Source organism: Alexandromys fortis, unplaced genomic scaffold (genome assembly GCF_014885135.2).
Source record: "Alexandromys fortis isolate MF-2015 unplaced genomic scaffold, M_Fortis_MF-2015_v1.1 scaffold_16, whole genome shotgun sequence".
NCBI classification, from domain to species: domain Eukaryota; kingdom Metazoa; phylum Chordata; class Mammalia; order Rodentia; family Cricetidae; genus Alexandromys; species Alexandromys fortis.
This window is the reverse complement of record NW_026067893.1, coordinates 15863125-15889199: the sequence shown is the minus strand read 5'-3', so window position 1 is coordinate 15889199 and position 26075 is coordinate 15863125. Positions and strand designations below refer to the sequence as shown.

The following is a 26075-nucleotide window of genomic DNA, read 5'->3' as shown; positions in this document are numbered from 1 at the left end:
CAGGTGTGCCCAGTGTAATCAGGTGCTTGGGGGTGTGGCTTAGGAGTGGCGTGTTTGCTGGGCACGTGTGAGGTCTGGGTTACACAAACGGCGCCAGGAATTCAGAATCAAAATGAAGGTGAAGACGGATTCTGAGAAACTGATGCAGATGCTGCAGCATTTGCGTGGAGGGCAGAGGCAGAAGGTCCACGCTGGGGAACAGAGCCAGAAAAGGTAAGGGGGACACTCTCCCCTGGAGCCTCCATAGAAATTCCGATGGGTTTTAAGCCACAGAATTCATGGTGATTTGCTATGGCATCAAGGGATGAAGCAGCCTGCCTCCATCTTAGGCTTGAAAGCCATCTTGTAGTAAAGACAAATTAGATTCATTTCTGTTTATGATTAAATCTGTTTCTCAAGGACTGAGCTACGCCCACCTGTAACCTTAACTACAAATGGTTCTGTGCGCCTGTTTCAGGAAACAGCAACCATGTCTTTTGTATCAAAAAGTTGTTCTGACTACCTTGCAATCCTACTTTTGTTTAAAAAGGTTATAACCTCCTACTGGGGGATAATCTTTTTGTACACTGTAAAGATTTGTCTCTACCTAAGGCACCTTCTGACTGGTTTAATAAAGAGCTAAATGACCAATAGCTAGGCAGGAGGGAATAGGCGGGAGGGACTTCCGGGGAGAGAGAGGAACTAGAGGTGAATCTAGGCACGAGAGACGCCAGTGAGATGCGGAGAAAGTCAGACACACAGCGGCAGAATGTAGGATTAGCAGAAGCAGGTTGATTTACGTTCCGAGAGCGAGTGGGACAAGGCTAAGCTAAAAGCCAAGCTTCCACAGTCAATGGTAAGTCTTCGCGTCGTTACTTGGGGGCTGGCAGTCCAAGAAAGTCTAACAAGAAAGGCTCACTACAGTCTCCAGCTGTTAGGACCACCTTGCTAAGTTCAGCTTCTGTAGCCCCGCTTACTTGCCTACCACCCCTTCATTTGGACACCCCTACCCCTGAGCTATCTAATCCTTATCTGCTTTAGAGGGAGACAGCCTGCGTGCATGAATTTAAACGCTTGCTTTAATTAATTTGACCATAATTATTTGAGATGGTGGTCTTTCTCCTCAAATCTTCGGGTTTAACACGAGGAAAGTAGGAACGGAGAGTGACAGTGCCTCTGACGAAATTCACAAGGTTTTCCAATGAACACTGAATGGCAGGGTTTTTATCTCATCAGTCTGTGGTTGGGATCTATCTAAGTATCACGGTGCCTTTTACTTCTGACTAAACGCTGATTGTAAGGCTCATGACTGACACCTGTCCAGGACGGTCCTGGTGTATGAGAACCGCCTCCCAGGTGCCTTGAGACCAAAGGAAAGCGTCACACAGACCCGCAGCTCCAGAGGCTACAGTTTATTGAGAGCACTTACTGATAGATGTCTTGTCCTGCTGCAGCAGCAAGACCATGTCATGCTAAAATCCCACCAAGAAGTAGGGGAAAGACAAAAGCAGCTTCAGGTGCTGTGCTCAGTGGTGGGGGCCTCCGGGAGGCCCTGCTGGACCTGGTGTCAGTGTCCAGCCCTAAAGCTATATACATGCCTTTGGGGGGGGTACTCACAAATAACGGATGGATAATTTATTCAGAGAATCTAGGGTGTTCTTAATTTACTAACAAGAATCCATTGCTTAGGTTGGGCGGTGGTGGCGCACGCCTTTAATCCCAGCACTCGGGAGGCAGAGGCAGGCGGATCTCTGAGTTCAAGGCCAGCCTGGTCTACAAGAGCTAGTTCTAGGACAGGCTCTAAACTCTGTCCTAGGACAGAGCGAAACTCTGTCTCGAAAAAAAAAAAAAAATCCGTTGCTTAAGTGTGACAACAGATTTCGAAGGATGAGTTTGTTTGTAGCGTGCTGGGAAACCGCAGAGAGAAACCAACCAGGATTATCCAAAAGCACCTGTAGCTAATGGACGCAAGTCGGTGCAGGCGGGTTGAACTGCATCAATATACACTCTTTCCCAACTATACTGCCCCACCTTACTGCGTTTGATCCTTGGAGTTACTCATGCCCTGTTCTCAGCTGAAATGCTGTAGCTAAGGCATCAGCCAAAGTTGGTCAGAATTGTGGCAATGGTGGATTAAGTCTGTCATGCTTTCACGGCTTTGACAGGAAACGCCTGGGCCTGACTCCTCTTGGGTGTACTGGAGACCCTTGGATATGGGTGCACAGGCGTAGGTTTGTGATGTGGTCTGCGTGTGTCTTTAGGCTCCCCGGGTCATATATGAGGTCCTCCAGGCCTGCCTGCTCCCAGTATTTCCGGAATGAACATGTTGCTAAGCACAGTGCCCTTTTCGTCTTCCCCTTCCCTCTGCCGGATCACAGCTACACTGGGGAAGAATCATAACCGGTTTCTGTCCTTAAGGGATGTCTTCTAGGCTGGGCACTGGTGGCACATGCCTTGAAACCCAACAGGTAGATGTCTGTGAGCCTGAGGTCAGCCTGGTCTACATAGTAAGTTCCAGAACAGCCAGAGCTACATGGTAAGCTCTGTCTCTCTCTCTGTCTCTCTCTCTGTCTCTCTCTCTGTCTCTCTCTCTGTCTCTCTCTCTGTCTCTCTCTCTCTCTCTCTCACACACACACACACACACACACACACCTCTAAGTGGTGCTGAGACCCAGGCACCCAAGTACTTTGTAAAAGTTTTAATATGAGTCAGGTGTGGTGGTGTGTGTCTGTAATCCCAGCACACTGGAGTTGAGGCCAGTGGAAAGGTGGTTGGCTTTTAATCCTGCCTGGCACTATATCCTGCTGCGCCTTGCAAAAGGGAAACAGAATCTGTTGCTACAGAATGCTATTGACTACAGAGGAAAGCCGCTGGGGTGCCTGGGAAAAGGGCTTTGAGTAAGCGCTTATCTTGGAAGGGTTCTTGGGGCCCATTCCTGGCCCTGGAAACCCACACAGCAGAGTCTCATCTTCTAAAGCAGTTAAAACAGGACAGAAAATGCAGTCCTCCTTGGGAGCCACGTTCTCCAGTTCACATCGCCTGCGTTTGCAGACATGTGATTCTCATTATCTTAGGAGGGAGACCTGAGATCACCGCTCTCTAACTCCAGGCTCCCTGTACCCATCCCTGCTCTAGTGATGGCAGGTGAGAGAATAAAGAACTACTTCGGACAGGCAGAGAAAGCCGGAGAGTCAGAAAGCAGGCAGATACGGGTGTGGACGCTTCTTCAGTGACTTCCCACAGTGTTTGACCAGCAGGAGCCTCTTTCTAACTTTTTAGCCAGATGTGGTTGTGCATGTCTTTAATCCCAGCACTTGGGAAGCATGAGGCAGGTAGATCGTTTGTTGAGTTCGAGGCCAGCCTGATCTACATAGTGAGCTACAGGACAGACAGGGTTATGTAGAGAGAACTTGTCTAAAAAAAAAAAATCTGTTAAAAATTAACTGCTTGGAGCTGGAGAGATGGCTCAGAGGTTAAGAGCACTGCTGCTCTTCCAAAGGCCCTGAGTTCAATTCCCAGCAACCACATGGTGGCTCACAACCATCTGTGATGAGATCTTGAGATCTGGTGCCCTCTTCTGGCCTGCAGGCAGAACACTGTATACATAATAAACTTTTTTTTTTTTTTAAAGAAGCTTTCACTATTAAAAAAAATTTATCTTGCTTGGTTGAGTGTGGTGATGCAGGCAGCTTAAGAGACTAACATAGGAAGATCACAGTTGAGGCTAGCCTGGGCTATAATAGAGACTATTTCTAAAAATCAGTTTTAGAGGCTGGAGAGATGGCTCAGTGGTAAAGAGCACTTGCTGCTCTTGCAGTGGGCTGGAGTCCTGTCTCAGTGCCTACACTGAGCAGCTCGGAGCTTCCTGGAACTTCAGCTTCGCAGGCACCCATGCACATATGACATACACACATGCACGCTCACACACATACATGTAAAGTTTTTAAAAGTTGAATTTAGCTTTTAAAAATTACCTAGATAGACATTGTGCTTCCTAAGTTAACCTGACACAATTTATAGTCATCCAAGAGGAGGGAACCCCAGTTGAGAAAATGCCTCATAAGATTGAGCCTTTTCCTAACTAGTGATTGATGTGGCCCAGTCTGGTGGTCCTGTGCTAGGCTCTATAACAAAGCAGGTTGAACAAGCCATGAGGAGCAAGTAAGCATCGCTCCTCCATGGCGTCTGTGTCAGTTCCTGCTTCCAGGTTCCAGCCCTGTTTGAGTTCTTGCATTGGATTGTGACTCGGGATGTGTAAGCTGGACAAACCCTTTCCTCCTCAGTTGCTCTGGTTGTAGCAGTTCATCACTGCGATAGTAACCCTACGGTGGCCGTGTCTCAGCCTTCACTGCATACGTGAATCTGAGGCCAGCGCTTCATCACAGCGATAGTAACCCTGCGGTGGCCATGTCTCAGCCTTCACTGCACACACTAATCTGGGGCCAGCCTTGACCACAGCTTCCAGGTGATGGCCATGTGGCTCTGCCGCTCTGCAGATGCCATCTTAGGTAACAGAGGCCTAGGAGGCATCTAGTATTAAGAAAAAATATACTTTTTATAAAATTGCTACTGGCCCAATTATTACCCTTTTGCCAATGATTCCTTTAGTTCTTCAATTTTATTTTGTTTTTCATTTGTTTGTTTGAGACAGGTTTTTCTGTGTAGCCCTGGCTGTCTTGGAACATGCTCTGTAGACCAGAGCTGGCCTTGAACTCACAGAGATCTGCCTGCCTTTGTTCCCTAAGTGCTGCTGGGATTAAAGGCCTGTGCCACCACTGTCCAGCTTCAATTTCATATTCTTTATAGGTTATTTTTCTTTTGCATTCCCAGTTTTTTGCCTAAGTCAGTTAAGAATTCATTTCCCCAGCAACTGCTTCTCCTGCCTTTGATCCGTTCCTCTCCCCAGCACAGGTGATGTCTTCTAACACAGCCTACACGGGTTTGCTACCGGAGCCAGCTCTAAAGCCCCCTCCAACTTGCTGTTTACACTGTGTTGATGTTTCGGCCTTCATTTTTCCATTGACAAAAATTGTATAAGTTTATCATGAGCAACGTTTTAAATCATTCACACACTGCAGAATGCCCAAAATAAAAGTATTTTATTGGGTTTCCTATAATGCATTTTGATCATATTTAGCACTCAGAGTCTCTGTAACTCCTTGGATCACCCCCAGACCCACAACTTCCTTTGCTTTAATAATTCTCAACTCTAATTTGTACTGCCCATACACTCACGAGGTTGGGGCCATCCACTGGAGTGTGGTCAACCTACCTAGAGCCACAGCCTTTAAGAAGCCTGAGACCCCCCCCCCCCCAAAAGTCCCTAACTATCCATAGCTTCTTGATTAGGGGTGGGGGCCCGTGAAACGCTTTCCACTCCACGCTAGAACGTTGACTGGCTTGGTCTTGTCATGCAGGCATCTCTCCTATCCTATCTAGGTGTTTCACTGCAGCCTTCCCTGACCTCTGGCTCTTTTTCTGCTCCCACTTCTTCGATGGTCTGAGTCTTTGGAGAGGGGACGTGATGTTACAGACGCGCCATTTGTGTGACTGAGCACTCCACTGATATTCTCTGCACTCTGACCACGTGGGGGCCCACAGATGTGGGTCCATTCCACCTTGACCAAAGGCCAGTGAATTCAGGCCTATTTCTGTTCCTTCAAGGGTGTGACATGAGGTTCGACCCAGGGAGTGGCTGCCTACAGGATGCTTGGCCTAAGGTGTGGTTGCTGAGTGTCCTGCCTGAACAACAGAATGCTTAACTCAGGATATAGTTGCTTGATGTCTCAGGTACCGAGGCAGGTAATGGCGCTGTTTGTTCTTTGTATCGTGTTAGAGCAGTCTTTTGTCTCCCCGCACCCCATCCTTTTGGATTGGGGTGTATAAGTGTATGAAAGAGAGATGCGGGCAAACAGCATTCACTGGATTATCCTCCCGGTGCTATTCTGCTTCTGTTCCTCTCGCCTGATATTTCCAATCCTCGCGCCCCAACCCTAGGACGGGTTAACCCCATTGAGGCTGGACCCCGACTTGACCAGCTGTGACTTTCTGTGTTAACCACTGTCTACTGTACAAAGAAACTTCTCTGAGGACTGAGAGCCGCACTCATCTACGGGTAGAGATATAAATTTAGACGGCAGCTTGATGCTGTGTGCACTTAGCAAAACAATAGGAGTAGGTTCTGTCCCTGGGGCCTGTGCGCTCGCCAGCCATGGGTTTACAGCCAGGTTTCTGGTTCGTTTTCACAGTACTGGAGATGCTGGGCTTGTTTTCACAGTACTGGAAGATGCTGTGCAGGCTGTTGGGGGAACAGCCTGACTCAGCTGTGAACATTTTTTTTTTATGGTGAGAACACTTGATGAGAAATTTAATAATTTGGATGAAAAACTCAACCAAGACATAGAAGTTCAGAGGAAACAAATCTAGAAATGACAAACTCTAGTTGCTTAAAAACTCAATGGAAAAGCAGCTGCACAGGTGGCGCAGAGGCTAAGAGCGCCTACCACTGTTCCCGAGGTCCTGGGTTCGAGAACAGCTTGCCGCTCTATGTGAATAATGGAAAAAAAAACTCAATGGAAAGTGATGTGTTCCTCCGGCCTCTGCCTCCCAAGCTCTGGGGCTGAAGGTGTGCACCACACACCTGACATAAAATAAAAAAAACTCCTGGCTGGCAGAGTAATCATATACTTGTAACCCCAAAACCCAGGTGAGGCAAAAGGATCTCACTTGAGACCTGCCTGGGCTACATAACAAGATCATCTCACTGCATCCCCAAAAAAGGGAAAAACACCCCAAAGTGGATTAAAGACTCAAATCTATGACCAGAAACTGTTCTCAACCTTCCTAATGCTGCAACTTTTTAATACAGTTCATCATGTTGCGGTGACCCCAACTGTAAAATTATTTCATTGCTACTTCATAACTATAATTTGTGACTGTTATAAATATCTGATATACAGGATATCTAATCCCCAAAGAGGTCATGACCCATGGGTTGAGAAACACTGCTGTAGGGGCTGAAGCAATGGCCCAGCAGTTGAGAGCACTGGCTGCTCTTCCAAGGGAAGGGGTTCAATTCCTAGCAACCACACGGCAGCTCACAACTGTCTGTAACTCCAGTTCCTGGCAATCTGGCATCATCACACAGGTATACGTGCAGGCAAAACCCTAATGTACATAAAAAAAAAATCTTTAAAAAAATAACCACTGCTGTATTAGTATTGAAAAAAAACAGGGCCCCTTGTGACTCAGCTGGTCAAGGATGAAAAAAACAAAAGCTCAAAATCAAGATGAAGAAAAACACTTATGGCCAATAGAAATACTTTTATTTATAAAATAGCTACTTAAATATAAACATCTCTAAATATAAACACTTCATAAGAGGCCCCGACCAGTGGAGCAGAAGCTGTGGCTGGGGTGTCCACAGGCACATCCTGATTCACCAGGATTTTAAGGCCAAATGTGCAGTTGGAAGAGCAGCGGCTGGAAGGCTGGGCCAAGAGGGCTCAGCTGGAGTCTGAGAGCCCGCTGAGACAAGCCTCAGGCCATTTCTTCACATGAGGCTTATCGCACACCTTCCAGCCTTGGGCGTGAGGTCTCATTAGGCACTTTTGTATCTGTTTGGCTTTGACTATTATGTCTGAAGTATGGCAGTTGGACAGAAAGAAAAAACCTGTTTCCAAGTCTGAGACAAGCTGCTTCTGTGGCCACTGATTCTACCTGCTTCAAATAAGCCACGACTGTTGTGAGCATGTGTGGACGCCACTAGATGGCAGCAGAGTGCTCAGGTGGAAGACAAAGGCGTCCAGGCTTCCTCCAGGCTCAACCGGTTGGAGATTACCGCAGAGTGAATACTTTCAGGGGCCAGCTGGAGTGCTGCCCGCAGGGTAGTCTAGGAAAGTCTGTCAGTTATGGCGTACAGGGAGAAAGGTTAGGTGACATCACACAGGGACTACATAAGGTCGATGAGTATCAGGAGGAGGCAGATGACCGCGTCTGACAAGGCAAGAGAACCCTCCAGACACAAGGTCAAAAGGAAAGGAGGACTGTAAACACCTAACAGAGGAGCAGCGAGAAAGAACAGGTTAGCATTTCAAGAACTAGGAATCGGGAGCACGTCAGAGAAGGGGTGCCAGGTACTTGGGGTGTCTCAGTCACTTTGATGCACCAGGTTTAATATGATCGTGATGAAACCTTTTTACCAAGCACAGAGGCATGGTGGCGGGGTTCTCCCAGCATGCTCCTCTTCCTCTCAGCTGACTGCTCAGTCAACCACAGAGGCTGCAACAAACGATGCACAAGCTTCCTGCATCCAATACTGCTTTTCTGATTGGAAACTTCTCATTTCCCAAAGCCAACACCAGCACTCGGCTGCTGCTTGTGGTCAGGGAATCACTGACAAGCACTGGGGTCCACTTCAAATTCTAGCGAGCATCACGGTGCACGACCCAATCGAGAACAAAGCTTAGCTTGCACTCCAGTTATGGATAGGCAGTGTGGTGGGGCCTGCGCTCAGGAGCCGGTGCCTGGGGCCCACAGATCCTTTCAGCGGGCTGAAAGTGGCAGCAAGGGAGGGTGGGGGCAACCTGGGCTCAGGTGTACTCAGTTTTCCGGATGTAATTGGAAGGGACATAGCCCTTCTTCCCGTTAACTTCAGCCAACCACCACTCCGTATTGCCTGTGACATCTTTAAACTCAAGGATCTTGAGTCTCTGATTGGCCGACACACTCAGTTCATTTGGGTTTCGTGCCTTGAAGGTGTAGACGGCAAAATAGACCTATGTGAAGGAAAGAGAGGTTAGGATCCTGCTGCAGCAGCGCTGTGAGGGCGTTATGTACTGTGTCTACTGGTCACCTGTGGGTCTGGAAGTGGAATTCCTTTCTTTTTTTTTTTAATTTTTTTTTTTCAAGATAGGGTTTCTCTGTGTACCCCTGGCTGTCCTGAAACAATCTCTGTAGAGCAGGTTGGCCTTGAACTCAGATCTGCCTGCCTCTGCCTCCTGAGTGCTGGGACTAAAGATGTGCGCCACCACTGTTGGGCTGAAGGTGAATTTCTAATCTGATTTACAGTTTAAATAGCTGCACATGACTGGAGTAATCCATAATGAACAGGGCGTAGGCAAGGGGCGCGCCACCAACTACAGGCCAGACTAGGCTACCTGGTGAGACTCATCTCACAACCCAAAACTCTCAAAACATGCAGACTTTTTTTATTGTTTCAGAACAGCCTTAAAGAACCTTGGCAATATGGAAGATGGTGAGCTGCGAGGGGACTGTCTACCCCAATTCTATATTCCACTACAAAGTCTCCATTAGGCTAAGAGCTCAGAGCACAGGCTAGCCTGCTCCAAACCCTGGGCGGGCTCCATTCCCAGAACAGGAAAGAAAAACAAAACCCCAAACCAAACTAAAGTAATAATACATGATTAATCTCAAAGCAAGAAACATCTATCTGTAGACTGTTGGGGGATATTATTTTAAGGTGTGTTTTTGTTTATGCTGCATTTGTGTAACTCTGTGAAGCTGTGATTCTTTGCCTGTCTATAACCCCTGATGGTCTAATAAAGAGCTGGCAGGCAGAGTATGAACAGGAGAAACGAGGAAAAGAGAAGGGGAGGACGACATCAGGGGCCGGCCAGCGAGTAAGAGTGAAAGTAAGATATACAAAGAAAAGGAAAAAGTCCAGAGGCAAAAGGTAGTCAGGATAATTTAAGAAAAGCTAGCAAGAAATAAGTCCGCCCCCCTCCCCAAAAGCCGGGCGGTGGTGGCGCACGTCTTTAATCCCAGCACTCGAGAGGCAGAGGCAGGCGGATCTCTCTGAGTTCGAGACCAGCCTGGTCTACAGAGCTAGTTCCAGGACAGGCTCCAAAACCATAGAGAAACCCTGTCTCGAAAAACAAAAAAAAAAAAAAAGCCAAGCTAAGGCTGGGTATTCATAAATAAGAAAAGTCTCTGTGTATGATTTATTTGGGAGCTGGGTGGTGAACCCCCCAAAAGTCAAAAGAGTAAAATATCTAACAGTAGGTGCCGTCAGGAGGACAGAGAGCACTGGGGAGGACTCCAGTGATGGGAGAAGCTGTGAGGCCACAAGGGCCATAGTAAGGACAGCCCAGGCTCAGGAGTTGATGAGGCTAGAACTGAGCCCCCTGTCAAGAAGTCAGAAGATGCGGTCCACTCGGGTCCAGAACTGGGAAACCTGCCCTAGGCTGTCAGCAGAGGGAACCGGCAGGCAGAAGCCAGCAGGTGTCACATTCTCCTGGGACATGACACATCTATGACTAACCAGGAAACCCACTGCTGTGTGAGAGAAACGGGACACCGGGCTCACGAGGCAGGAGCAGGGCTTGCAAAAACAGGAAAAGCAGAAACAGCACTGACTTTCATTTCTAAATTCTGGAAATAAAACTAGAGCTAAGGGACAAAAGCCTGGCTGGGTAGGTTAAATAGCAGCCCCTACACTGGATGAATGCACAGGTTTGAAGAGTAAAAACAGATTTTATCTTGGCATCCAGTGACAAAGCAGAGGGCCTAGGGATGGCCTGGAAGTGTCTGTGGAAGCTCTGTGCAGGAGAGGGGGGCTGCTCCCTAAGACAGTGGGGTTCTGTGACATGTATGACAGGATAGGGTTACAGCCCCTGTCTGGCCTTCTCCTGTACTCGCTCCACATCTGCCCCTGCTTGGGAGCCACACAGGGGCGGGGTGTGCGTACCTGGTTACCTTCCGTCTCACTGCTTCCGAGCCCTCTGCTCCTGTCTTCTGGAGTCTGGTAGGCTCTTGGGTTCCTGTCTTCTGGAGTTGGATAGGCCCTTGCACTTCCTTTTACCGAGTCATTACCTTGTTCATTTCGCCCTGGTACAAAGTAACCTACCACCTCTGGGTGCCTGGAACTTCGCTGGCAGCCCCTCAGGGTTGAAACAGGTTGGCTTACGTCTCTGGCACCATCTGCAGAGTCCACGTCTGGATGCCTGGAACTTCGCTGGCAGCCCCTCAGGGTTGAAACAGGTTGGCTTATGTCTCTGGCACCATCTGCAGAGTCCACGTCTGGATGCCTGGAACTTCGCTGGCAGCCCCTCAGGGTTGAAACAGGTTGGCTTACGTCTCTGGCACCATCTGCAGAGTCCCCTGACCTAAGCTGGCAGGTAGAGTCTGGGTCTGAAAAGCACCTGGAAGGCCCAGTTTCTGCACTCCCGGCATTCAAGGACAGACCAAGAGTTCCTTGGTCACATTCCTTCAGTGAAGAGGCGTCCTGGGGCTGCTTTGGGGAAAGCCCTGAGGTGAAGGACACAGTCATGTTGGAGTTGAAGGTCAAGGCACTGTTGCTATTCTGCCGCTGGACCCTGGGCGAGGAGCTACTCTGCTCTGACTCTGTGGACGAGTGGCTGCCCACGGAGGCGTCCGAATGGCTGCGCCGAGGATTGTAGGGCTTCAGGAAGGAGCTGTACACAAAACCTTTGGTGACTGTAGAAGGAAAGAACAGCAGCTAAAGCTGGAGCAAGAGTGAGTGTGTGTGTGTAATTTAAAAGCTATGTCAGTGGGGTTGCAGTGATGGCTGGGCAGTTAAGAACACCAGTTGCTTTTCCAGGGGACCTGGGTTCGATTCCCAATATCCACAAGGCACTGACAACTATTCATAAAGTCCATTTCCAGGATGTTCAATACTACCTTCAGGTACAAATGTGGTGCATAGACACACATGCAGCCAAATCACCATACTCATAAAAAAAAAAAAGATCAAGGAAGGCAAAACCCAAGTGCTTAGTGACGTGATGGCTTGCAACAGCCAAAGCCAGAAAATGCCCCAAACCTGTGGCTGCCTTCCAGGTCATTATTATAGCAGCACAACATGAAAATGACAAGGATGTCTGCGGGCAGTTAACAGGCTGGTGAAAAACACAAAACAAAACAAATCATGTTTGTTTAAAAATAACTAATGAAACACCAAAATTTGGCGGCTCTTACTCGTGACCTCAGCACTCAGGAGACTGAAAGATTACTCCACGTTCAAGGATAGCCTTGCCACAAGGTGAGACCTTGTTGAAAAATAACAGGACCAAAAAAGGAAACAAAAGTATCACGTTTGGCAACCGGCACAAAAGAATGTAACAGGATGCCCAGACCACACAAGAGAAGACTCGGGTAAGCTTAAATTCAAATACACCATGTCAAAAACAGATCTCAAGGTTGTCCTTGTACAGAGTCGCTCAGGAAGGCCATCTGTACCTGCCCTCTCCATATACCAGAACCATCTTAGGGTCATGGAAAGCCGTGGACTGCCATGAGTACTATAACGCAGGACGCTGAGTCTAGTGTGTGCACCTCAACAAAATGTCTATGGTGATGATGGAGGGCTCCGGGCCACACATTTCAAACACAAAGATGTTTCTCATAAGAAAGAAATCAGAGGAGCACAGTCCCTGGGCATGCAACTCCATGCCCAAAGAATGTCTCCCTTACGGTTTCTTTTTTATTAAATGCTGGCATTTTAATCTTATCACAATTTTTCTTTGTTTTTGTCCCAGGACTCTGCTCAGGAAGGAATCCAGAGATTCCTGAGGTCACAAGTAGAGCTGAGGGATGATCCTGGCTGGGACCCCACATGGCAGGATGTCTTTGGATGTAGTATGAGGTATGTCTTCTGGCTTTTCCCATAGATTCTGGAGTCTGAACTCTAACCACTGACCTGGAGGGCTCTTCATCAACCTCCCCAGCCCACAAGAAGGTTTTAAAGAAACCCCCAAAATGCTAAATTAGCCTATACCCAAAATCTACTTAGAATACTTAGGTTGGAAGCTTTGGAACTCATAAATATTGGACATTCCTCAAACCAAAACCTTTATCTATTTCCCCACCCTCCACAGCAGACAGACAAGGGTTCCTGCTGGAAAGGCTAGTGATGACTGTGAGCCCTGCCCTGCGGCTCCTGCAGGTTTGACAAACAGGTTCTGAAAGAGCCCTGTTGGTCTAAACTTGGGGTTGTGGATTTGGGGATTGTGGGAAAAGGGATTATACTAAAGTCTATAATCTTCCTCCAAAAAAAGAAAGCTGTGGAGTGTTTGATTTCACGTCCCTCTCTAAACAGCCATGAAGTAACATTATTACAGGGACAGCTAACAAAACCACAGGTTTTTAATTCATACAGTTTACAGATTCAGAAGGCAGCTGCCTGGGTGACTTAGAAAAAAAACCCATGGCAACAGTTTCAGGATAAATAAATATAACAGAATCTTCTCTGAAAGTTGTCAAAAAAAATGCAATCCGAAGCATGTGGCTTCACTATCAACCTGGGTGCCACACTCTCTCTAGAAACTAGGACAGTTCTATGATCACACCCCCTTAACCAAAAGCGCATGTCTTTCTCTCATTGGGTCACATTTCCCCAGAGCCTGCAGTCCTCACCTCCATTGTCGATGAGCCAGCGGTTCTGACTGCCCATGGGATCTTTCTTTTTTATCACACCCACCAGGTCGCCTTCCAAAAGGGAGACATCCAAGTCCTGAGCAGCGTTGAAGTTCCGTTCCACCTGGAAGAGCTTTTCAGGGGGGTACCTTGCCAGCAGGGAGGCCCGCAGCTCTTCTGATTGCAGCATGTAGCTCGGCTGAGGAACAAGGCCAGTGAGAACCACACCGTCTTCCTAGCACGGGACCGTAAGAACCCCTCTATCTTCCTAGCATGGGACCATAAGAATCTGGATGTCCTCCTAGCACAGGAGGGTAAGAACCCCGCCATCACCTTAGCCTTGTATTTAATCTCATCTACCATCTCAGGAGCGAGGCACAACCCTCAGCCACTCAACTACCTACAAAAGACGCTTTCATAATCAAGTCAGGATGCATTAGGTAAAAATTGTGGTCCTTTAGGCAACGTTTTGATGTCTCTGAAGGCATGAGGCAAACTAACATCCTTATTTTATGCAAAAATAGAAAACAAACAAAAATTTGATTAAAGTGCTAAACGATCCAATACTGGGGTAGGGAGGGTGCAGCCCAACTGCAGAGCACATTCTGAGCACGCGTAAGGCCTTGGTACAACTGCTACTATCAAAATAAATGAAATTTAAAATCCAAATCCCAATGTGATCTTCTATCACATTGCTATATAAACCTAAATAATGAGTATTAAATTAAAGTAATTCTGCTCTGGTAGAAAACTAGCACCCATGTCGGAGGGCTCATAACCATCTGTAACGGCAGCTCCAGAGAATCCCACACCCTCTTCTGGACTCTAGGCACCTATATACATAATTTAAAATAAAAATCTTAAAAATGAAAAGCTAAAGGTAATAACTGGCTGCCTGTGGGAGTCTATGGGACAAATGTCTACGGAAGGAAGATCATTGGTTGGTCCTTCTGGCTAGGCACCCACATGATCTGGAATATCTTATCCCCAACTTAAAATAGGAAAGAACTGTTAAAAAACTACAATGCCACTCCAGGTGAAAAGCCATTAATAGTTTGGCTGTGCTGACTTTTCTAATACATGGTCAAAAATAGGCCTGAGTAAATCTCTAACCTATTCCCCTTCATGAACTCATCCATGTATCAATGCTTTACTAAGATCTAAGGATTCCTGAAGGCAGCTTGAAATTCACATCAAGACTCCAGGTGGAAATAAATTAAAAAAAAGACTCTAGGTGGTCCTAGTCGGGTACCAAAGCCACATCGGTGATGCTCGGGAAACAGCCTGGGATGGAACAGGCCCAATAGTCTCTTATTCTCCATTTATTATGAAAAGTCAAAACTGCTACTAAGCTGTCCCCATGCAGAAGCACAATAGGTCTTCGATATTAATATCTATCTGCACAGTGCTTATGTGCTGGGCAAAGTCCCATGTTAACCCAGTTAAGTCTGGTGATCGCCCTGTGATGCAGGGCTGGTGATTATCATCTACCATCTGGGTTAGAGATGATGAAGCTAAGTGACATGCTCAAGTGCCCGTGTGTCCATCAGCACTGGGCACCACAGTGGGTGCCTACTCACCATGCCAAGAAGGGGCTTCCGGGATGACTGGCGGTCTGTGGTTTTCCTCTCAAAGGGCTTCCTGGGAGCAGGGAGGGACTCGGGGAAGAAGGTGAAGACCTGAAGCTGCTGCAGGGCCCGGCTGTGCTCCTCGTGGAAGATGGCAATCAAGTTGCCTTCTCGGTCAGTGGCTCTCAGTGACTGTAGACCGTAGGGAGTTAAGACAGGAAAGAAGAGAACACAGATGAAAGATCCCTGGGCCTGACAAAGTCTTCAGAGCCAACTACACACACTACGGTCAACTGTAGTTGGCTGAATTGGGCGTCAAAACGGCAGTCGATGCAAGAGACAAGGAGCTCTGTCACTGCCTGCGAGCTAACCCTTCTAGAAATGGCTCAAGATGGAACAACCCCAGGCTTCAAGACACCAAGAATGGACCAACAGTCCCTGATGGCAAGACCAAATGACCCTACCAAGAATTCTAGAAAGCACCCATTGTGTTTGAGATAACGCGGTCCTAGCAGAGGGAAGGACGCACCGACAGCAGGGGCTGCAGCTGCTCCAGCGCCTGCTGCACGAAGTCACAGTGGGCTTCAGCATAGCCGTGGATGCAGTTGGTAAAGAGGCCCTGGGCGTACTGCTGGAATTTGGGCAGCTCGTCCAGCAGCTGGGCGTTCAGGGCTTCGTAGTTGTTCCGGGCTGACTGCAGCTCCTCCAGAGTCTTCTTGTCCTTGAGCTTCTCTGCACGCTCAGTGCAGTTGTAGAAGTCCAGAAGCTTGTCAAAGCGCTTCTGCACCAGCTTGTGGGGCCCCGTGAACATGCTCAGCAGCTGGTTTAAGGGACTGATGACAAGCCGCTCAGTCCTCTCCTTCTGTGGGGACAAGAAAGGCAGGTTGCTGGTCAGGATCTCATTTTTGTCTCCAAAGCACTTTAAGGTTGATTTGGTCATGCCTTATACCCCTCTTTGCTCTAAGGTGACCCTGTGTAGACCCATAGCCACGCCCTACTGTACTTCACCCTACAATTCTCATAATAGGCCTTTGCCACCACCCCTCTAGCTGCTTTGCTCATGAATACTAAAGTATACTCCAGTATGACATGTGACTAGTCTGTGTGGTCACCCTATGCACGCACTTATCTACACTTGATTTTAGCTGCAGATAATCCTTAAGTCTGGGATGTGTCCTCTCGCTCAGTTTCCAGTCATTACCGTGTGGCAATGCCCACTTTTACTTTTCAGAGGATTTTCCTCTTATTCCTCTAGAAAGACAGACATTGAGAGTAGCTGTTAAACACATAAAAATATACGTAAGCACTCAGTAGTGTATTATCTGCATGTGTGCAGACACCAGAGGGCACCCTTGGTGTCATGCTTTTGGGGCCATTTACCTTCCTTTTGAGAAAGGATCTCTTGCCATCCTGAAATACACCAAGTAAGCTTGGACAGTTGGACAGTGAGCCACCTGTCTGTCTCTGCCTCGTCAGTGCAGAGATTACAAGAGTGTGCCAGGCAGTGGTGGCACACACCTTTAATGTCAGCACTTGGGAGGAAGAGGCAGGCGGATCTCTTGAGTTCGAGGCCAGCCTGGTCTACAAGAGCTAGTTCCATAACAGGCTCCAAAGCTACAGAGAAACCCTGTCTCGAAAAACCAAAACAAACAAGAGTGTGCCACCACACCGGCTCTTTTTTAATAAGTGTACTAGAGATAGAACTTGGGTCCTCAGGCCAGGCATGGTGGCACATACCTTTTAACCCCAGCATGCAGGAGGCAGAGGCTGGCAGATTTCTGAGTTCAAGGCCAGCCTGGTCTACAACGTGAGTTCCAGGACAACCAGGGCTCCACAGAGAAATCCTGTCTTGAAAAACCAAAGCCAAACAAACAACAAAACAAGAGCTTAGGTCCTCATGCTCTTTGGGAGCTGAGCTGTCCCAGCCTAGTGGTATACCATTAAAAGAATTTCCTGCGGGAGCCCCTGGGAGTTTCCCGGTGTGCATGCCCGCCCTCCCGCTTTAGCCTTCCTCCCAGCAGAAGGCTCTAACAAAGCCACATACACAATCTGCTGGCAACGGCCCCCACGTCTCTTTGGAAGTTCTTAAGCATTCTGCCCCTGTAGCACTTTCTCTATGGAGTCATTTACTGATATTTTAACTGGAAAAGACATATGGAGGAATAAATTTTTTGAGATCAGTATACTCAGTGAATCCACCAGACTACATTTCCTAGCTTTTCACCCTAGATTGTCCTCTGAAATAACGTAAGTTATGGGGAGACCCCAGAATATCCCCAGGCCCTGTTGTCCACACACTGGTCGCGCTCTACCTCAAACTCTGATGCGGCACACTAAAGCTTGTGACTCAGGCCTCGGGAAGGGACTTTTGGTGTGAGCTGCCTTTTGAGAGGGCTCTGGGAAGGAAGCCAAGCCTGGAAACGGGGCTGGACAGGCACTCACAAAGCGCGTGAAGAGCTGGTCGCTGATGCAGCGGTGCACCTTCTCGAACTGCTCCAGGTCATGGTGTCCCCTCTCCATACACAGATCCCACATGCTCATGGCTGCCACCACCTTCACACACGCAGATTCCTAGAGCCCGTGAAAGACAAAGTGAGATAAAAAGTCACCTGAGCAAGTAGCTTGTCATGGCAAATCTGCCTGCAAAGTCCCTTCTCTTGCAATATTTTCACACTGAAATACGCATGCCCTTATAAAGGATGGATGGGGCGCAGAGAACAGAACTATGGTACAGAACTACTGATGGATTTATCAGCTTAGCATCTTTCTGTACCTCAGTCAGAGAAAGGTCTTGTTTGTTTTAAGTTAAAAAATAAAAGAGCAGGGCAGTGATGGCGCACACTCTTAATCCTAGGACTTGGAAGGCAGATGGATCTCTGAGTTCAAGGCCAGCCTGGTCTACAAAGAGTTTCAGGTAACCAAGATTACACAGAGAAACCCTGCTTGAACAAAACACATTGGAATGAAGTCAAAGTATCTTTATATGCAGCTGATATGATAGTGCACGTAAGTGACCCCAAAAGTTCCACCGGGAAACTCTTACAGTGAATAAACATTTTCAGCAAGGTAGCAGGGTACAAAATTAGCTGACAAAAAATTTATACTACAAATGACAAATGGGCTGAGAAAGAAACCAGGAAAAACAGCACCCTTCACAATAGCCTCAATAAAAAATATAAAATATCTTGGGGTAACTAACTGAGCGAGTGAAAGATTTCTATGACTAAAACATTTATGATATTGAAGAAAGAAACTGAAGAAGGTTTCATCAGCAGATGGAAAGAGCTCCATGCTCGTGGACCAGCAGGATTAATATAGTAAAAACGGCCATCCTGGGGCTGGAGACAGCTCGGCAGTTAAGAGCACTGGCTGCTCCTCAGAGATGCAAGCTTAATTCCGGGCATCCACATGGCAGCTCACCACTGCCTGAAACTCCAGCTCCAGGAGATCAGACACCTTCACACAGATACGCATACAGGTGAAATATCAATGAACGTAAAAATAAAAAAAAATCATTTGAAAAAATAGCCATCTTACCATTCTACAGATTCAATGGAATCCCCATAAAAATTCCAACACAATTCTTCACAGATCTTAAAGTGACAATTATCAGATAAAATTATCATGAACAATCAAAAAACTACTGGACGTGTCACCATTCCAAATATCAAGTTGTACTACAGAGCTATAGTAATACACACAGAATGGTATTAGCACAAAAACAGACACACTGATCAATGGAATACAGCTGAACACAAGAACAGACACACTGATCAATGGAACCCAACTGAAGACCCAGACATAAATTTACACACCCATAGACACCTGATTTTTAATAAAGCCAGAAGCACGCACTGGATAAAAGACAGCACTTTCAACAAATGGTGCTGGCTAACTGGATGTCGGTATAAAGAAGAATGCAAATAGATCCATGTCTATCATCTTGCACAAAACTCAAGTCCAAGTGGATCAAAAACCTCAACGTATGACTAGACACAGTGAACCTGATAGTAGAGGAAGTGGGGAACAGCCTTGGCAGAGGACAAGACTTTCTGACCTGAACACTGTTAGCACAGACACTAAGATCAACAATGAATAAATGGGACCTTGTGAAACTGAGAAGCTTCTGTACAGCAAAGACACCATCATTTGACAAAGTGATCAAGTACAGGATAGGGAAAGATTTTCTCCAATTCCACATCTGATAGAGAGCTAATATCCAAAACATATAAAGAATGCAAAAAAAAAAAAAAAAACTGGACATCAAGAAAACAAATAATCCAATTTTAAAATGGGCTACAGATCTAAACAGAATTCTCAAAAGAGGAGCTCAAATGGCCAAGAGACATGTAGAGAAATGCTCAACATTCTTAGTCATCAGGGAAATGCAATTCAAAACCACTCTGAGATTCCACTTTACACTAGTCAGAATGCTAAGATCAATAACACAAGTGACAGCTAACACTGTGAAGATGGGAAGCAAGGAGATTATTCCTCCCTTGGAGTGCAAACTCACACAGCCACTATGGAAACCAGTGTGGCAGTTCATCAGAAAGATGGGAATTGATTCAGCTACTCTATTCTTGGGCGTATACCCAAAGGATGCTTTGTCCTACTACAGAGACACTTGCTCAACCATGTTCATTGTTTATCCAGTCATAAGTCAGAAACTGGAAATAACCCAGATGTCCACCAATGGATGAATGGGTTAAAAAACGGTACGTTTACACGATGGAATATTACTCTGCTGTTAACAAATGAAATCATGGCATTCACAGGTAAATGGATGGAACTAGAAAAAAAAAATCATCCCAAGTGAGGTAACCCAGAGCCAGAAAGACAAATATGGTATGCATTTGCTAATATGTGGATATTAGATATGTTAGGATGTTAGATTAGTAAACTACAACAGCAGACCCACAGACCTTAGGTGCAGAGTGAGGGACAGATCTTCCCAGGAAGGGGAAATAGAATAGACAGCTATGGATAGACTGTGATGGCATGGGGAGGGGACAAAGGGATGGACTGGAACAGGAAGATCAAACCAGGAGGGAGGGACAGCTAAAATTAAGGGCCAGTTGAGGCCATTTCACATAGAAATCTAATACATAGAAGCTTCCTATATATGTACATATAGTGAAGGCGACCTGAATGAAATTGCCAAATAACAGAGCCCCCGACTAGATATCTCTCATCACTAAATGAATCTTCAGCACTGGGTATGGGTTACATCTAATCAAGTTCTTGGCCAAAGGGGTTGGCCAATAACTCAGGCTGTTGCAAAGGCTCCCCACAAACTGATGGTAAGACCTTATTGACAAAGACAACATCTATACAAATCACTGGCCATGGAAGAGTGGTCATTTCAGTACAGATTGCTTTCATTAACCAGGGCTCTGTGAACAGGCCAGAGGAGGAAGAGTGACCCTGACTGGGGCCACGCTGACACTTACCCGGATATGCTGGAGGTAGAGGGACAGGTCTCGGATAAAAGATTTAATCAATCTCTCCTGCATCCGGAAGTTCTTTTCTGTCTCTTCAAATACTTCATCTTTTAGCTGTACAAAAGGAGTGCTTTTAGAAAACCTGGACTTTCTTTCAATAGACCTTATTGGGAAAATATCTTAGAAACATCTTTCACCAATATATATATATATACTTGCTGTTTCCTTTCATAAGAAACTTAGTTTGGAGACCTGCCTCTATGACTCTGGATTCTGATCACATGTGGACCTGCCTACTTCCAAACTGACTTCCCTGCTGTGTCCTGGCCAGGCTGCTGTCCTCTCCCTTCCCTTGTGTGTTCTCCAGTCTGGCAGCCCCTCCCCTGCTCCCTCTCAGGTGAAGACTCATGCTTCTACCGATCTCCCGTGTACGACAGAAACAAAGCGTGAGAAGCAGAGAGCAAGACTCTCCACCCCGTCACCATCTGGGTGTGGTGCAGGGTGAAGTCTGGAGACTGCAACTACCAAGCTGTGGTTCAAATTCCTCAGTCTCCTCCTTTCACGTTTCCCTCTTCATAACGTAAGGCAGTCACCTAGATGATCTTTTAAATCCCGACTAGCGTATACGTCTGCACAGTGCATCAGGTTCTCTGAATAGATTGTAAACGTCTTAGAGGTAGGAAGACCACGACAGCTATTGTATGTGGGCCAGCTGGCCTCCTCATTTGCCTCTGTGCACATTGTAAGCAGCGTGGTAGTTAAAGGGCCTATCTCCCTTAACAGGCAAAACCAAGGAGACACTAAGAAGGTTCCAGTGCCAAGCCATGCCAGCAGCTGTCCCCAGGCCCTACAGAGCTGCTGGACACGCTGCAAGCACGGAGCTCACCTGAGGAGCGAACCCTGTGAGGTGCTTCAGGTGGCTGCTGACCCGGTTGGACTTCTTGATGATGGAGTGGATGTTCAGCCTGGAGATCTTCTCCATGAGGCTGTCGTCATCACCTTTGCGGTACTTAAGCACTAGGATGCAAGCCAAGGCCACTGTCAAAAAAGGTCCCATCCCCCTCCCCCCAGCCTGAACTCAATGAGACTGTATCAGCCCAGAAACACAGAGGTTTTTCTAAAAATGAGCATAAAAATGAAATATTAACCCAAATAGAAATGAGTGCTTGTCTTTGATAACTTATAACTGAACAGACAAAATATTGGTCCAAAGAACCAGTCTAGACAGAAGTGTGGCTCTCCGGGCAGACAGAGACTGGCGGCCAGGGAAGGGGCCTGAGATAGGAGGAAAGACAGCAGAGATGTAAGGTCAGGATGCCCGTGAGTTCAAGACTCAGGGCTGTCACTAATCAGGGCTCAGCTTTATAAAAGCCATTTTACCTCTTCAAGCTTAATATTTTTGAACCATCTAAGATTAGTATGTGATGGTCATGTATACAAATGAGTTATTTATATGCAATGATGCATATAAGGAAAGCCTGTGTCGAACAGAAAAGTCTGGAGATTACAGTGGACAGGAATGGTGGAGGAGCAGAAAGGATACCCTGTATCAGGAGGCTGAACCTAAAGGAAGGGCTCCAGGGGCAGAGAGCTTCCAAAGCCACAGCAGATGAGCGGGGTTTTCACGAAGTTTGCTCTAAGGCGAGCACACACAGAGCAGGCTGAAGGCCGAGAGCTCTACACGACCGACCTCTGACCTCTGAACCCTGACTCGGGGCAATCACCATGCTGCGCCTGTGAGTATTCGGTGCGAGCTATAACAGAATAAAAAAGTTCAGCTCACTCCACAGGGGAATGGGTGGGCATCCAGCTAGCCGGCTGCACAGGGTTGGGCGGGGAGATGAGGGCCTATGTCAGAAAGCAAGCCACTGGGCACAGGCGGTAATAAAAGGGTCTGTGAATTTAGTAGGGATCAGTAAAACTCTAATTAGATGAATCAGAAAATAACCCAAGCAGGTATTGACAAGGGCTGCTTTCAACGATGTGATAGGACACTGTGTGACAAAGAACCCTCTGTCACCACTGGCTAGTCCAGTGGTTCTCAACCTTCCAATGCTGCAACCCTTTAATACAGTTCCTCATGTTGTGGTGACTCCCAACCATAAAATTATGTCACTGCTACTTCATAACTGCTAATGCTATGAATCATAATGTAAATATCTGATATGCGTGGGGGGGTCACGACCCACAGGCAGGTTGAGAATCACTGGTCTAGCCCCTCCACCCCCTGCAGAGGCGTTTTCTGTCCCGTCACTTATTTCTTAATCATCCTTCCTTGTTCCTGACTCTCCAGACTGGTTGCTTCTCATCATCCCATTTTCCTTCTCAGGCCACCGCTGCCCCTAATTCCAGCACTGTTTGTCCCTCCCGGCCCCCTCACACCTGGACCCTGCCTTGCCGAGCTCCTGGGAAGTAATTCTTTAGAGAAAAGCCTTCTTGGAGGGAGGGCCTGGCAGCCAGGCAACCTCCTTTACCCCAACACGCCTTTCTCACCTAGATCCTTCCGACGCTTGTACTCATTAATGTTAACGTTGATTTCCTTGACGGCAAGCACTGCGCTGGTTAAAGGGACCTTATCCGGGTGGGACTCTGGGGTGGAATTCAGCAACTCCATCAGCAGCAGTGGGTAACGCATTATTCTCTGTACGGGCTTGATGAGGAAGGAGCCCAGGTTGATATAATTGGTGCAGCCCCTGTAAAAGCAAGCGGAAAAGGACTCCTGTCAACCGTCAATGCTAAGGTGTTTCTGGATATCATCTGCTATCCCCAAAGGCAGTTTGGTCTCTGACTCTGCGTTCTGTTCTCATTTATTCAGTAAATCCAGTCCTGTACCACAAAGGGACAGCACTACTACAGGTGCCGAACAGCAAAGATAGCCTTGCTGTGGGGGAAGAAAAGGAGCAAGCGCTAAGCAAATTAATAAAGTGGTGTTGGTGGGAAGTGCTGAGAAAAAGTCTGGCAAGCATGTCTAGATTTCTAAGAAGAAATGAAAGCAGCCTTCTGAAGGCCTGACGAATCCACTGAATAAATAGTGTGTGCACCAGGCACCAAATGAGGGGACTTACCATTCGTTGTACAGGCTCCTATAGGGCGGGAGCAGGAGGAGAGAAAGAGAGAGTATTAGAGACGGATAGCATTGACCTTCTCACTATCCCCACAACCCTACTCAGCAGACAAAAGCCATGCAGATGGAAGAAAACCGTGAATGCCAAGGGTGGGTATCCCAGCTTAGATAGCGAGCCATCTCCCTGGCTGTTTTGAGCCTACAAACACCAACTCAGTTTGCGACACATACAATTCCTTCCTCCCTTCAAACAGGCCCCACTGTGTGGCCTGGGCTGGCCTGAAAGTCACTGTGTAGACTATGTTGCACTTGAACTCACTCCAATTGTGCTTCAGTCTCCTAGTGCTGAAACCAGAGGCTTCCTAACCAAGCCATACAATCGGGAAGTCACTTAAGATTCCCATGACACAACAGAAAGGAGCAAGATACAGCACAGGACACGTGATAATGTGTCACTTATGCGTCAAGTAAGGTTTGCGGGAGACATCATGACCATGGGGCATCTAAAAGGCAGGTAAGAGCAGCGGCAAAGGCGGGACTGCGGAATCTCCTACTTAAGATCTGCCAGGGAGTCCTGAAGATGCTTCTGGATCTTCTCGTCCTTCTCGTAGACTTCAAGCAGTGAAATGGCTTCATCGTGGTTCTGGCAGTAGACCCTGTACGTTCCCTCAAGTTCATCCCGGTGATCAAGAAACACGGGTCCTTTGGAGCACACACAAACATACACCAATGTCAGCACTGCTCTTAGTAGTCCAAAGCATATGGACAAACATGATGGTCATTCAAGTTCTCCTGCTATAAGAAACAATAAGATAATCCATCAAGTTGATAAATACTCCTGTAATCGCTTAAATTAGAAATCATTTAAGCCACAACTGAGAGAACTATGTCACCCATGTATTTCTTTTTCAGAACATGTATTTACACATTCTGCCTTGATACAGCTTCCAGGCCTCTTCATGAAGACAGACACTCTCCGATAGTCACAGTCTGACCCTCTTGCTCTATGATCTTGAGGAACATTTGCACAAGGATGAAAAGAATCCCTCCACAGCAGTGTTTTCTAACTTTGTGCACAACATAAAAACATAATTGCAATTGACTATACTACTTTAAATATCTGTGATTAAATAACATTTCAATTTGTAATATGATATGTGTTTTTCTTGCCCTTTGGTTTTTAAATTTTATTTATTGATTGTTTTTTTCGAGACAGGGTTTCTCTGTGTAGCCCTGGCTGTACTGGGACTACCTCTGTAAACCAGGCTGGCCTCGACCTCACAGAGATTCATCTGCCTCTGCCTCTCAAGTACTGTGATTAAAAGATATGTGCCCCCACTGGCCAGCTTAATTTTTTTTTTTAATTTGTGTTTAGCTGCATGTATGTATATGCACCATGTGTGTGCCTGGTGCCCATGGATGCCAGAAGAGGGACTCAGATCCCCAGAAACTGGAGTTACAGACAGTTGTGAGTCATCATGTGGATGCTGGGAATCAAACCCAGGTCCTCTGTGCACAGAAACAAGTGCTCGCTACCGCAGCCATCACTCCAGCCCCTCACTTGTGCTTCGTTACAGATCACAGGATGAGCATCGAGCTTGGCCATCTCCACACGTGCACTCTGTGATAAAGGTGAGCAACTAAAACAGCATTTATGTCTGCTGAGTGGGACTCTGAGTGGAAATTCAAGGCAAATGAAACAGTCTAAGGAGAAATGAACAGACGCGCCAGTTAGTGACACATTAACCGGGTGTTGTCTCCCTACAGTCACACTGCCAGTGAATGTCACAGTTCAGCCGGTGTCAGCCGAAGTAAACAAAGACGCCATGTTTCTTTTCTATCCAAATTCACAGACTCTAGGCAATCTATCCACAGACCAAGGGTTTACAGCCAGTGAGGCACAGCACTGACCCTGAAGTTGAGTTCCACACAATGATATTTTATTTTATTTATGTGTGTGGGCATATTCTGGTCCTCACAGAGGACAGAAGAGGGCATCAGATCCCCTGGAGCTGGAGTACACACAGTTGTAAAGCACCTGGCAGGAGCCCTAGGAGCTGAACAGGAGTGATCCAAACGCTGATGCCATCTCTCCTGCCCACGGGTTTCTTTTGGAGCAGCCACCTCAACTCTCTGAATTATTAAACAAATTTTCCTCATTCCTTCATTCCTTCCCTGTGTTAATGGCTTCACGACGCTTTAATTTACCTCTCTTAGCCTCAAAGACCCTTCCTTCATGGGATGCCCAATCTCTTTCCACTTACTTCCTACCACTGTCACTGGGGCTACTGTCCCGTCTTGCTTTCATGCTCCTGCTCCCTCCCACATCACTGCCACCTTCCACCAACCCTCTTCCTTAAGGCTGGACCTCCTGCCTGGATCTGAGCCTTTCTATCTCCAAGGTCATTCTACTTTCCCATAAACACCTTCAGCACATCGAAGTCCATCACCTAACTTTTTGTCTGATTTACAATAAGAATGAAAGGAAGAACTATAAACACAGACAATACCGTGTGAAGGTGGGGCTGAGGCTATAGTAATTCCTCACATACTCTAAGAGACAGTGTTAGACTAATTATAGCTCAGAGGTCCACTCAAACACCCCGTGGGCCACACCTGTCACT

General features: G+C 47.0%; 1 protein-coding gene and 1 long non-coding RNA gene across 8 annotated transcripts in view; one reads left to right on the top strand and one right to left on the bottom strand.

Annotated features, from left to right (window-relative positions):
* The first annotated feature begins 687 nt into the window (after nucleotides 1-687).
* On the top strand, nucleotides 688-25611 carry LOC126503326 (uncharacterized). Of its 7 annotated transcripts, none has more exons than XR_007592261.1 (5): nucleotides 688-835; nucleotides 12499-12605; nucleotides 13443-13623; nucleotides 25029-25083; nucleotides 25219-25611. It is a non-coding gene; the product is annotated as an uncharacterized lncRNA (long non-coding RNA). The 7 variants fall into 7 exon arrangements; XR_007592259.1 differs by having other exon boundaries at nucleotides 13443-13689; XR_007592256.1 differs by having other exon boundaries at nucleotides 25029-25611.
* Nucleotides 7264-26075, bottom strand: part of Dnmbp (dynamin binding protein) — a 91635-nt gene continuing 72823 nt past the window's right edge. Inside the window, 11 exon segments of the mRNA XM_050144898.1 lie at nucleotides 7264-8757; nucleotides 10689-11437; nucleotides 13376-13574; nucleotides 14956-15135; nucleotides 15473-15805; nucleotides 17386-17514; nucleotides 20397-20501; nucleotides 21274-21404; nucleotides 22881-23080; nucleotides 23453-23470; nucleotides 24006-24153. Coding sequence (XP_050000855.1) covers nucleotides 8572-8757; nucleotides 10689-11437; nucleotides 13376-13574; nucleotides 14956-15135; nucleotides 15473-15805; nucleotides 17386-17514; nucleotides 20397-20501; nucleotides 21274-21404; nucleotides 22881-23080; nucleotides 23453-23470; nucleotides 24006-24153 — 2378 coding nt within the window. The 3' untranslated portion in view covers nucleotides 7264-8571.